This window comes from Dendrobium catenatum, unplaced genomic scaffold (assembly GCF_001605985.2).
Source record: "Dendrobium catenatum unplaced genomic scaffold, ASM160598v2 fragScaff_scaffold_231, whole genome shotgun sequence".
NCBI lineage: Eukaryota > Viridiplantae > Streptophyta > Magnoliopsida > Asparagales > Orchidaceae > Dendrobium > Dendrobium catenatum.
The window spans coordinates 8,873,140-8,884,426 of record NW_021318693.1 but is presented as its reverse complement, the minus strand read 5'-3'; the positions used below and the strand labels follow the sequence as shown (position 1 = coordinate 8,884,426).

The following is an 11,287-nucleotide window of genomic DNA, read 5'->3' as shown; positions in this document are numbered from 1 at the left end:
AGAACACTTTAAATCAAATCAAAGCCTAGTTACGCTTGGGCTCTACGGCTTCAAGTCGCATTTAAACACATGTCAAGACCAACACAAATTAGTAGAAAAGTGAAGCAAGATTAATCTTCTAAACCCAAAGTCCCAAACTATATAATTCAAGGCAATGTATATTCGCCATTTTTAATGCTTTCACTTGACCAACAGTAAATACGTTTAGACAACACCGGAAACTTCCGTAGTAAGGATGATTCTGCTAATCCAAAAAACAAAATAAAACTTTGCAAATGATTCCTGAGAGTAACCTTCTTTTACTAGTTTTCATAAATAGAATCATTTTGGAGTAAAACATTAAGGCAAATAATGCATGTGGGTTTAGGGCTTAGAACTCTAAACTCTCGTACACATATGTGATGATGATGAACATAAAAAAAAAATAATAATAATAATAAAATAATAAATAAATAAATAAAGATGATGATGATGACATCATCATCATGGCCTCGTTTTCTATTCAACTTTTACGGCTTTCAGTCTATTATCCTTCCTACTGCTTCCAAACTAATTTGAACAATTTTAGCATACATACGTTCTTACCAATTTAAGCCCTGCGGAGAAGCAAGGCCTCTAATGCAAAATGAAATAGTCACACAACACAATAGCATATCTCAACCTATGAGGTAATCATTCGGTTGTTTTAAAAGGTTGAAAACATATTTCGAAATATAGAATTTTTAAAGGAAACAACTTAGACATTCATCTCTGTTTCTCTCTTCCAAAATTTTTTAAAATGCCTCAATATTGGTGAAAATATCCTGATAGGCAGATAGCAATATGATGCAAGACACAAGGTACTGGACAGTGTAATATTAACAAGTTGTACAAAGTAAGAAATAATGCAGTTCAATCTTAAAGGCCAGAGCCATAAAAATAAATAAGTAATAAGATCATACCTGTTTTAAACTCTGCAATCTTCCACTGAATTAAACAAGATTTCAGACCACTTGGACATCTGCTTCGGATGGCATTCTAGTAGCAAATATAATCAATTTAAACTGTCGAAGCTAAAAGAATAAAGCGCTTAGAATTCAGCGACCACTAAAATGATCTCTACCACATGCCCCTGAGACAATGTCGACGCTGAATAGCGCTTGAAAATCAGGCAGACAAAAATAGACAAGTGCAAATTCTAGAATATAAAAGGCACTAGTTCTCAGAATCTTGTATAATTAAAATGAAATCATTACATAACATATATCGGGTGATATGAAACCATCGTTGACCTATTGACGAGTTATTCAATGCAGGTCCAAAAAAGCATATCTACAAAGCTTCAAAGCATATTTACAATCCAGAGATTATATCTTTTTATATACATATAAACAAGGCATGGACCAATCAGATCACCATCATAAAGGTACTTACAAAGCTTGATATAAGGTTCAATGTTTCCAGAGACCCGAATTATTTTCCTCAAACCTTCTAAAACGGCTGCCCTGTCAATATATTCAGGACATAAACCCAAATCAAGCATTTTCACAAGAGTTTCTGAAGCATCCAAGTAATATCCACCTTTGAGATAACCTCTTAATAGCCATGATAAAGACTTCTTCCTATGTTCTGCATTTCTATCCTCAATGCCAGCAAGCAAACGGCGGACAGCACTGACTTCATTTTGTGAAGCACAAGTGGCCAAAACAGCATCGTAAAGTTCTTTATCTGGTTCCTTACCTAAGAGCTTCATTTGCCATATTTGCCGTTCAGCTTCAAGTCCAAAACCAGCACAAGCATACATAGCAAGAAGCCTCTCATAAACTAGTGATGAAATTCTGGAATTTCCCTCTTCGATTGCCCACTCTGACAAGCATGCAGCGTATCTTATGAGCTCTGACTGATAATTATTTATATGACCAATACTTTCACCATCAAGCTTAGCGATTTTACCAGCCGTTAATGAACCTTTCAACCTGCGTAAAGCTTTTGATAGCTCTTTCTGTTCTTTTACCAATGATGTAAGCGCAATCAGGTAACTGTAAACATCAGGTTTCAACCCACTCTCTTTGAACTCAATGACCATTTTCACTGCACCAATGTAGTTTCCATCCACCTGAGAGAAATTTGCAAGAACAGAGTTTGTTTAAAAAATAACCAAACCATGCTTAGTACTTGTGGCATCTTCCAACAAATAAATGAATAAAATTTCAATTAGAATTAACTTCAACGAGAAAGGAATCCGTATAACTACCGTTTTTTATTATTATCAGAGTTACTTCTTGCGGAACCCCAAATAGTTGGAAAAAGTCTCTTGATGATGATGATCTGAATTTCCAGTTAACTTAATTATGCAGGATGCATATTCTAGTTCTAAGCAAGTGCCCAAATAAAGAAAAGGAAAAAAAAAACAGACTAAATTTTCAAATAAGCATGCATATATTCAACCTGAAAGCAAGGCATAAGCTCGCACAACAAAAGGCAAGATTATAAACTATCCTATACAGTTCAAACTCAAAGAGCAAATGCAATATGCTTTATTATAGGAAATGGCATACTTCCACAAGGCAAAGGAAAATAAAAATAGAAACTTAACAAGCAACAACAGAGGCATGACACAAATGGTAAACAACACATCCAATAAGCTTAATAAATAAAGAAGAGTTTTTTCTCAGCAGGAGCTGTCTTGAAGGCTTGAGAACTTCAATTTCAAAAATTCTATAAGGTAATCAGATATCACAGCCTAGAAGTTAAGGTTAACATTTTACAAGCAGCACACTAGGGCTTCATTTGATTCCTCTAATTAACTTCTTGAAAAATAGATTTGATTTGTATAGAAAATATGATCACAATGATCATTTTGCATGTGCAAATTTTCAAAAACTTTCTGAGCATATAAAAAAAATTATAGAGCAACTCATACTTTACATGTGCACATTCTCTAAAACGTGCATGCCTATGTTTGGGTTGTTGGAGGAGTCCGGTGGGGAGTTTGGGGGAGGGGGAGGGTGCAGTTAGCTTGAGTTGGCAAGAAGATCACTATGTCATAAGAACATTAAGAAAAGATATCAAGACTTGTATTCAAGGAATGTTCGATTTTGAAAATGTATTTTCTTCCTCAATATTTGGCTGAAAGGTTAGCAAAATTGAAAAAGACCATGTATTACCTAGCAACTCTTGTGAGGGCGATACTTGAACAATTTTGAGGAATTAACCAACACAAAATAATTCTTTTCCTCTTAGCTTTAAAGTACTTGGTACATGCAAAAGTCTTTTTTCTTCTGTCTTTTTGTTTTAAGTCTGGTACTTGTGGAAGAGGAGGACTTTAATTTTAACTCTTGGCCTGCTCTTTTTTAGGCAAAGTATAATAACTTACAGCCTCTAGAGGATTTCTAAATAGGCTGTCTACGTGATTCAACCCTGCATCTCCTGAATACGCTGAGCAAACCTTGATTTATAAAGTGAAAGCCTTCACCATGGAACCATGCCCATTACCTTGTACGTTCCATAGAGATTTAAACCTTCAGTCTAAGAGGCAAACAAATAGATAATGAAAGGGTTCAATCAACACAAAAGACTTTCCATCCAAAAAATTCTAACTATTTAAAATTAAATATCTTATACAAATGTGAGCAGCGCAGCTGAAAATATTTTGGCTTAATCAAAAATGTAATTTATGTTGAATTAGAAAAAATTGCATTAACTAACAGATTTGACAATACAATTTTTAACAGAATGTATTATTACAGCAACTGGTCTTTATTAAAGCTGCTATCTGCTGCTAGAGCTGTTAACACTTTCTGTAGCTTCATCATCATAACCGCTCATCATTAACAGAATCACATCCTTTGATTTTTTACTTTCCATTATACTTGTCAGCTAGCCTTTCAGAAATATTTATATTGCAATACTGATTGCTGGCCCTGGGTTAATGTAATGAAATGATTTGATATTCTTCCTCAGCTTGTCTTTCCTCTTCTATTTCCTCTATTTTCCTTTTCTTACATTAGGTAGGTTCATCCAGTTTCTTTTTCTTACATTAGGAAGGTCCATCCAGTTTCTTTGTATTAGAGCTGTTTCCTAGTGGCATTCTTCTTCCCAGATCGATTTCACTGTTGCAGTGATACCCGGAACCTTAACTTCATCTTTGATGAACAATCTCAGCATTGAAGAGAGCCCACCAATCAAAACGAGAGATATTCCCATTCCACCTCAATTTAAATTTTGATGCTTAACATCAAAAACATTATTCACACTCACTTCACCACTGCAAATCACCCCACATGGAAGTCCCCAGTCCTTAAGCTATTTTATGAAAATGACTTTGATGATTTTCTAGATGGTTCAACTCTTTGCCCAACTGCAACCATGTGTGGAAACAATGGTGTATCTCAACAAAATCCACAATACAGATTGTGGATTATTATTGATCAAAATCTAGATGCATAATTGTATCCAACCATCTCCTCTCCAATCCTACCTTATGTTCTTACCCTCGATTCATCCTCGATGTTATCATACACTACCTACTCAAAAAGTCTTCAATTCAGCCATCAAGCTTTCAGGTCCGCAATACACTCAAAAGCTACAAAAAAAATTAGTTTAGATGATTTATATTCATTGATTTATATAAAGTATGTGTGAAATCTGATTGTGTCGAACAATCGGGTTGTACTGTTGCCACGGACCTCAACTCAGTTTATCATGCTCGCTTGGGGGGTGGGGGGGCTCCCCCGACTTAGGTTTGGGTGCTTCTCACAATTTTTTTTTGTACAACGCCTTGGCGCTGTGTATCAAAGCATTTGACACTACATAGTTCGCTTGGAGAAACAAAGAGCAAAGCGTTGCATCGCTCAGACAGACTCATTAATGAGGACATCCGACAATGGAGAATTTACTAGAGAAGAGGCCGGAGATCCATGGCCATGATTACACCACTTTATTTCTGAACTATTATTTGTATTTGATATATTATTGTATCTTTTTCGATTTTACCCTCACATGAGGGAATAGGTTCATGTGACCCCAGGGGACACTTTTGTCTTTTGGATTTACTATTGTATTTTGGTTATTTATAGCTCCCTCCTCTTCTATGGAGGAATGATGATCATTATTATGAAATTTCAGCACTTTGTTTGAGAGTTCTTGTGAGAACTTCGGTGAAGTTCCTAGGTGAGGGCATAACATTACCCATCAGCCACAGGAAGTGTCCGGGCCCATGGTCCTTCTCTTCTTCAAACTTCTCCTTGCCCTCTTCCCTAGCTGCCGCCCCCCTGTCTCCGTTCTCCTAGCCTCTGGCCTCCCTCTCCTCCTCCTAGCTACCGGCCTAAATCCCTCTCTCCCCCTCCTAACCACCAGCCCCAAGTTCCCCTTCCCTCCTCCTAGCCGCCGGCCCTAAAACCCTACCCATCCACCTAGCCACTGACCACATCAACCCCTCCTTTGCCTCCAAATTACAAATTCCAAATTGATACTTTCCATTTATAACTCATTTTAAATTAGGAAGGGTTTTAAATTCAGATTTTAATTTCTCCAATCTATTTGAATTTAAATTTCCTTTCTTAAAATAGGATGATTTAATTTAGGAAAGTCCCTCAAATCATACTTTATTTGAATTTTTAATAGGAGCTTATTTAAATACCCTTTCCTATTTTAAGATTTCAAATATAGGAATCCTTAACTCCTCAAATCAAACCCCCATGCCCATGCTAGCCGCCAACCCTACTCCCTCCCTCTTCCCTCTTTTGAAACTTGTCATAACACCTCCTTCCTTAAAGAATAATTTGCATTTGGCAAGTTCTTAAATCCCTCAATCAAATTCCCCTCATTCAATGCTAGCCGCCCCCTCCCTTCTCTTATTTCTTTTCTTATTTTCCAATCATTCTCCCATAATTAATTATTCACCCCCAAGTTTGGAGACAACTTCCTCCATCCTTGGGTCATCTTTCACCTCAAATTCCCCCACCTTTGATGTTGTTATTTGCTGTCCTTAACTCACCATAGTCAACCACCACCTTTCCTAACCCTAACCTCATTTATTCCAAGATTGAAACTTCATGTACTTGCTATCCAAGGTTGCCAAGACCTACAAGATTGCTGTCCAAAAATTTCCGAAAGGCCGCCCTACTGTCCTGCCATCTGAAAGATCTCCCTTTGCTGTCCAGAAGCTCCAGCACCCCATAGGTTGTTGTCCACTCATGAATGGCCGATCCGGAGCTTGATCACAGCTTCGTATTTGATGATCAAGGATTAATCGACATTCACCAATCTCCATTCTTCGACATAGGTCTTGAGAATGACCACTCTGTCGAAGAATACGTGGAACAAATTCTCTTCTCTCTTGCAAACGCTATTGATCAACGACAACCTCCCGTTCAGTTGCAATTCTCTTCCGAATCCTGATGAAGGTGAGCTCTCTTCCGAATTTTATTTCTTCTAGGTTTTCCTCAATTGTGGCATCATACAGATTATGCAAGCTTTCTCCGCCTAACCAATTATTAAGAGTGTGAGTGAGGAATCTTAATAGTGAATAGTCTAACTTTTAATCTAGGGATTTCCTTTGAAAACCACCACGTTCTGCAAAGCTTGATTTAAATTGATTATTTTGTGATCCTAACAATTATCTTGTAATTAATTGCCTAAGCTAATAATCTCTTTATTGTTTTCAGTCTTTCTTTTAAATCGTTAGAAGTTGAATAATTGTTCTTACTCTTCATCAAGCATGTAATTAATAATTAAACATCAACCTACGCATATAGTTCTACATCACTCATACATGCCAATGGCGTGAAATGGCGCGTTCCATGGTGCATGGCCCATCGCACATACGAAGCTATTTGCTTGGAACAGCGTGGTGCATCAAAATAGCGTGTGCTATTTGCGATATGCATGAGCAAGGTGAATGGCGCAAATGGTGTTCACTATTTTGTTAACATGGCATAAATTTCAAATTATAAATTATAATTATTTTTTAAGGTTTGTATATTAATATTATAATTAATTATTAATTAATTAAACATCAAATTAATAACATATCAAAAAAATTTAAAGGATTTACCTTTGTTGTAGGATTTAAAGCTGTCATTTTTGTAAATTGGCTGGATTTAATATGGGCTCCAAAAATTTGGCCCCGGCATCCGCCCGAAGTTGCTTTTATCTTTCGGGGGAGTTTTAACAAATTAAATTACAGGGTAAATTTTGGAAGGCATATGGGTTTGTAGATAAGACACTACCCAGAGATTTCGCCCTCATTTTGTGAGGACTTTATGATCTGAGTTCTAATTTCCTATAGGCGTAAGCCCTTATAATTAATTACCCCTCCCGATAACTAGAGAGAACTTTCGATTAAGGCTAGTCATCAATCAGATACGTAGTATCCATAAATATGTAGTATCAGGCATATAGTAGCAGCATGGGCATAGGGATTTGAATGATGGATATTTAAAATAGGAAATTGTACCATCTTGCACTTAAAGCGGATGGTGGGGGAATGGATGATGGACCCGATCAAGATCCCATGGTTCCGTCGTCTCGGGTCATCATGGTCCCTAATCTACTTAGTCAGAGGAGCTAGTCGACCCAACCTGACAAAAGGATACTTGTCGGAAGCCATGGATAGCTTCGTCCAAAGGTACCTTGTAGACATGGGGTGAATGTTTGTCTAAAGAGACAAATTTGAATCCACCTTAGCTAACAGAGGGCTCTGTGTCTTATCGATTATATCCTATTGATTCATATCTCAAGGATTTGATGTCACTAAGGAACATAATGGCTCTGGCCATAGCCGGTATTTCATGGTGTCATTTGGCAACAAAACCACTTGATTCAGAGGACCCCGGGTCATAACTGTTTATGATGTGGTGCCATTTGGCGGCAAAATCTCCGGTTAGAGGACACGTACGACGTCCTTATTGGCAAGAGATTATTTGGGAATGGATCCTACTGATATTTTCGACTAGGCATTTAACTTCATGTGAGCTTTAGTTATATTCGAATTTGTCCACCCCAGCAAACTATTGCAGATGGTGGATGGATTTTGCTTTAAGTGTTTGAAAGATTTATTTCAATTTTAAATATTTTGAATTTTAGAATTTTTGGATTTTTGAATTTTTGAGACATTTGGGATAGCATTTGAAAATATTTGTGAACCCCTTCAGTTGAGATTTGCATCCAACACGGCAATCATCGGGGTGACTTTGAGGTCACTTGTATTTCACTTGAATTTTGGTGGAAGTTTGAGAATATTTTGAAATGTTTGGAGTTAACCCCTCCGGTTGAGATTTACATTCAACACGCTCATCATCGGGGTGTGAATATGGGGTCATTTCCATTTGAAAATATTTCTATTTTGTGTATGAGCCTTGTCAATTCTGTTGAGCTGTCAACAGAGGATCGGGTTTCTCAGGCTTCATGCCTTTGTTTCTGAATTTTCTTTGTTAAAGGCTTTGAAGGTCTAATATGAATGTATATAATAAATATTCCGGTCGACTTCGTGACTGTATATTTATCCGATGGTTCGAACCCTGTCTACTCCTATTTACCTATTTAGGATGATCGAGTTTCATAGGCTGTATACCTTTGTTAGTGAATTCTCTTAATTATAGGCCTTGAAAGCCTAATATGAATGTATTAAAATAAATATACCAGTCGTCAAAATCATATATTTATTTAATGGTTCGAGCCCTGTCGACTCCTATTGATCCGCATAGAAGGATCGGGTTCGAATCTAAATTCACTTGTTGACCCGCGCAGCATCCCTAGATGTCACGTATGTATCTGTAATACGCTCGCTGGGGCCCATGCGGGTGTTTAGGGGAATTTTATAGTTATTTATTGAACCTTGTCAACTCCTACTTGCTTAGGAAGATCATGTTTAAATTTAATAATCCACGCATCATCCCTAGACGTCATGCATGTACCAATAACACGCTCGTCGGGATCCATGCGGTTTGATAATCATATACCCCCTCCCCTTTTTGTGTACATATGTATATACAAACTACGGTACATGTACGGGTATATTTTTAAACATTCATAAACGTCTTCTGTCCGCTTGCATGGATGTTGCGGATCTGGTGACGTTGCATAACAGCTTCTGAATTGAATTGTTCACTGCTTTAGACAGGTAAACGATCGTGCACTATTTACTGCTTTCTACAAGTGAATCATAGTGCACTAACGAATCTCCTGCTTCTTATTTGTTGATGCTTATATTCATTGTATGTCGTAGATTTTCACTTGTAAGAAGAGAATGTATTTGGCTACCATCGGATGATTGTTGATTATGAGGGTGCTACGGTATCCTTGTTACAACAGTTCATAGGTACTTTGTATATGGGAGAGATTTCTTATATTGACTTATAGAAGCTTGCATATGTCATCTAGATCTCCCTATATATTGACTGCTTGTATGTTGACCTCAACTATAAGGAGTTGTATTTGTCATCATCTTCCTTATACACGTTGACTAGTCAATCACCATATTTTCTTGTATGTCGTTCAATACCGTATATCTAAGAGCAAATAACTGTTGCATTACGTCTAGCTCGACTTTCCCACCATTGCTAGTAGGTAGAGCCACTGTATGCATTTTTAGTCTTCTGCAAATAAATTGTCTTGAGCACAGATCTTCGAGCATTATCTTCAAGTGTTTGCGTTAACTACAAATCTTTTGTATGTATTCACTAGTGAATGGTTTTTTATTGTGGGAATGTTGCAACATCTATCACATATCTCTCATTAATATTCATGAATAGTTCAGCACGCGTATTAAAGCTCCTTTGCTACTTGTTCTATTTGCTTGCGAGGCTGATACGAGCGCCACCCTCATTCATATATGGCTTGTAATACTCATCCTACCATTCTTGTGCATCTATTTCTAATTTGGTCACACCTCATTAATCATTGTTGATTGTTGTATGGTGGCTGCACATGTTCACAACTAGTATATTATTCACTAATGGACTGGTACATTTTATTGCATAAAAGTTATTATAAGAGACTATCATATTCACTATGCAATGTCTCTCCCCAGTTGGCGAATCGCATGGGCTATTACAAGCCTATCATTATTTCATTGATATTCATTTGAGAATCTTGCACCATTGTTTGTAAACAATTCGCGTATTGGCATTGATTACAAGGCGTAATTTCATTCATTACACGCTATTTTGTGTATGCATAGAGGAAGTTTTGTTGATTGCAGGCGAGTTGATGCATTTTCTTGCACGTTGACTTTCAGCATTTGTAGAGAATTGTAGGTTGTAGCCTACACCTGCTGATTGGTCACCATCAATTGAAGGGACAATATAGCGTTCGTCATATGTTGCGTCATGTGTATTGAAGACTCATCCTCCATGAGTCCCATATTTGTTTTATAAAATTCATTTGATCAATCAAAGATTCTTGTTTGATTTTAACACTTTCATTTTTTATTGCACATTTATCAATTTTAAGATTTGATTCATTGTGATCTTTTCAAGTCCAAATCTTTTATATTTCATTCAAGTTCGAGTCTTTGAAGTCCCTTGTGGTCCTTTTTAAGTTCAGGTCTTTTGTGGTCCAAATCAACTTTGATTCCTTGTCCAGTCCGAGTTCAAGTTCAATCATAGTCCCCTGTTTATTTATTTTGAGTTCAATCAAGTATAAGTAAAGCCTTATGTTGTCTTTCAAGTTCACTTAAGGTTTGAGTTCACTTAAGTCCTATTTATTCAATCAAGTTCAAGTTTTTGCTTGAGTCCAAATCAAGTCCAAGCGCAATCGTATATTCACCCGAAATTTCGGCAGCCTCCCAGCGTCTCCCCTGTTTAGGAGAAAACCACAGAAAACTAGGTCTCCCGCCACGTTAGAGAAAAGCGTGTACAGTAGGTGCCCTCGTACGGGACACCGCGGCCGTGAAATCTTCAAACCTACCACGCCATAGAAAGGCGTGTATAGGTCTTCGGTACCTGTTGCAAAAGAGAAGCAGTTGTTTCCCCCAAGGTTTTAAAAGGCGAAATCGGGAATTGAGGCGTTTTTTCTAAGCAAGGCGAGGCGTAAGCCTCGAGGCGGATCGAGGCGTAAGCCTCAAAACGATTAAAATAAATTAATTTAAAATTTTAAATAATGACAAAAAATAACAAAATATTATGTCAACTATGAATTTGAAGATTTGTTTTAAGATAATATTACTGGAATACAAGATTTAAAATAAACTCACTTAAAAATAAAAGATCCCCTTAGGATCAAGACCCAAAGCTGGCTCATCATCACTTTGATTGTCTTCAGATGAATCTTCATAATTAATGTCAATATTTAGCATAAATCTATC

General features: G+C 37.0%; 1 protein-coding gene across 1 annotated transcript in view; it reads right to left on the bottom strand.

Moving 5' to 3' along the window:
* Window positions 1–1,183: 1,183 nt before the first annotated feature.
* The window catches only part of LOC110108742 (pentatricopeptide repeat-containing protein At2g30100, chloroplastic), a 29,558-nt gene continuing 19,454 nt past the window's right edge, over window positions 1,184–11,287 (bottom strand). Inside the window, exon 2 of the mRNA XM_020839507.2 lies at window positions 1,184–2,095. Coding sequence (XP_020695166.1) covers window positions 1,322–2,095 — 774 coding nt within the window. The 3' untranslated portion in view covers window positions 1,184–1,321. The remainder of the gene's footprint in view (window positions 2,096–11,287) is intronic.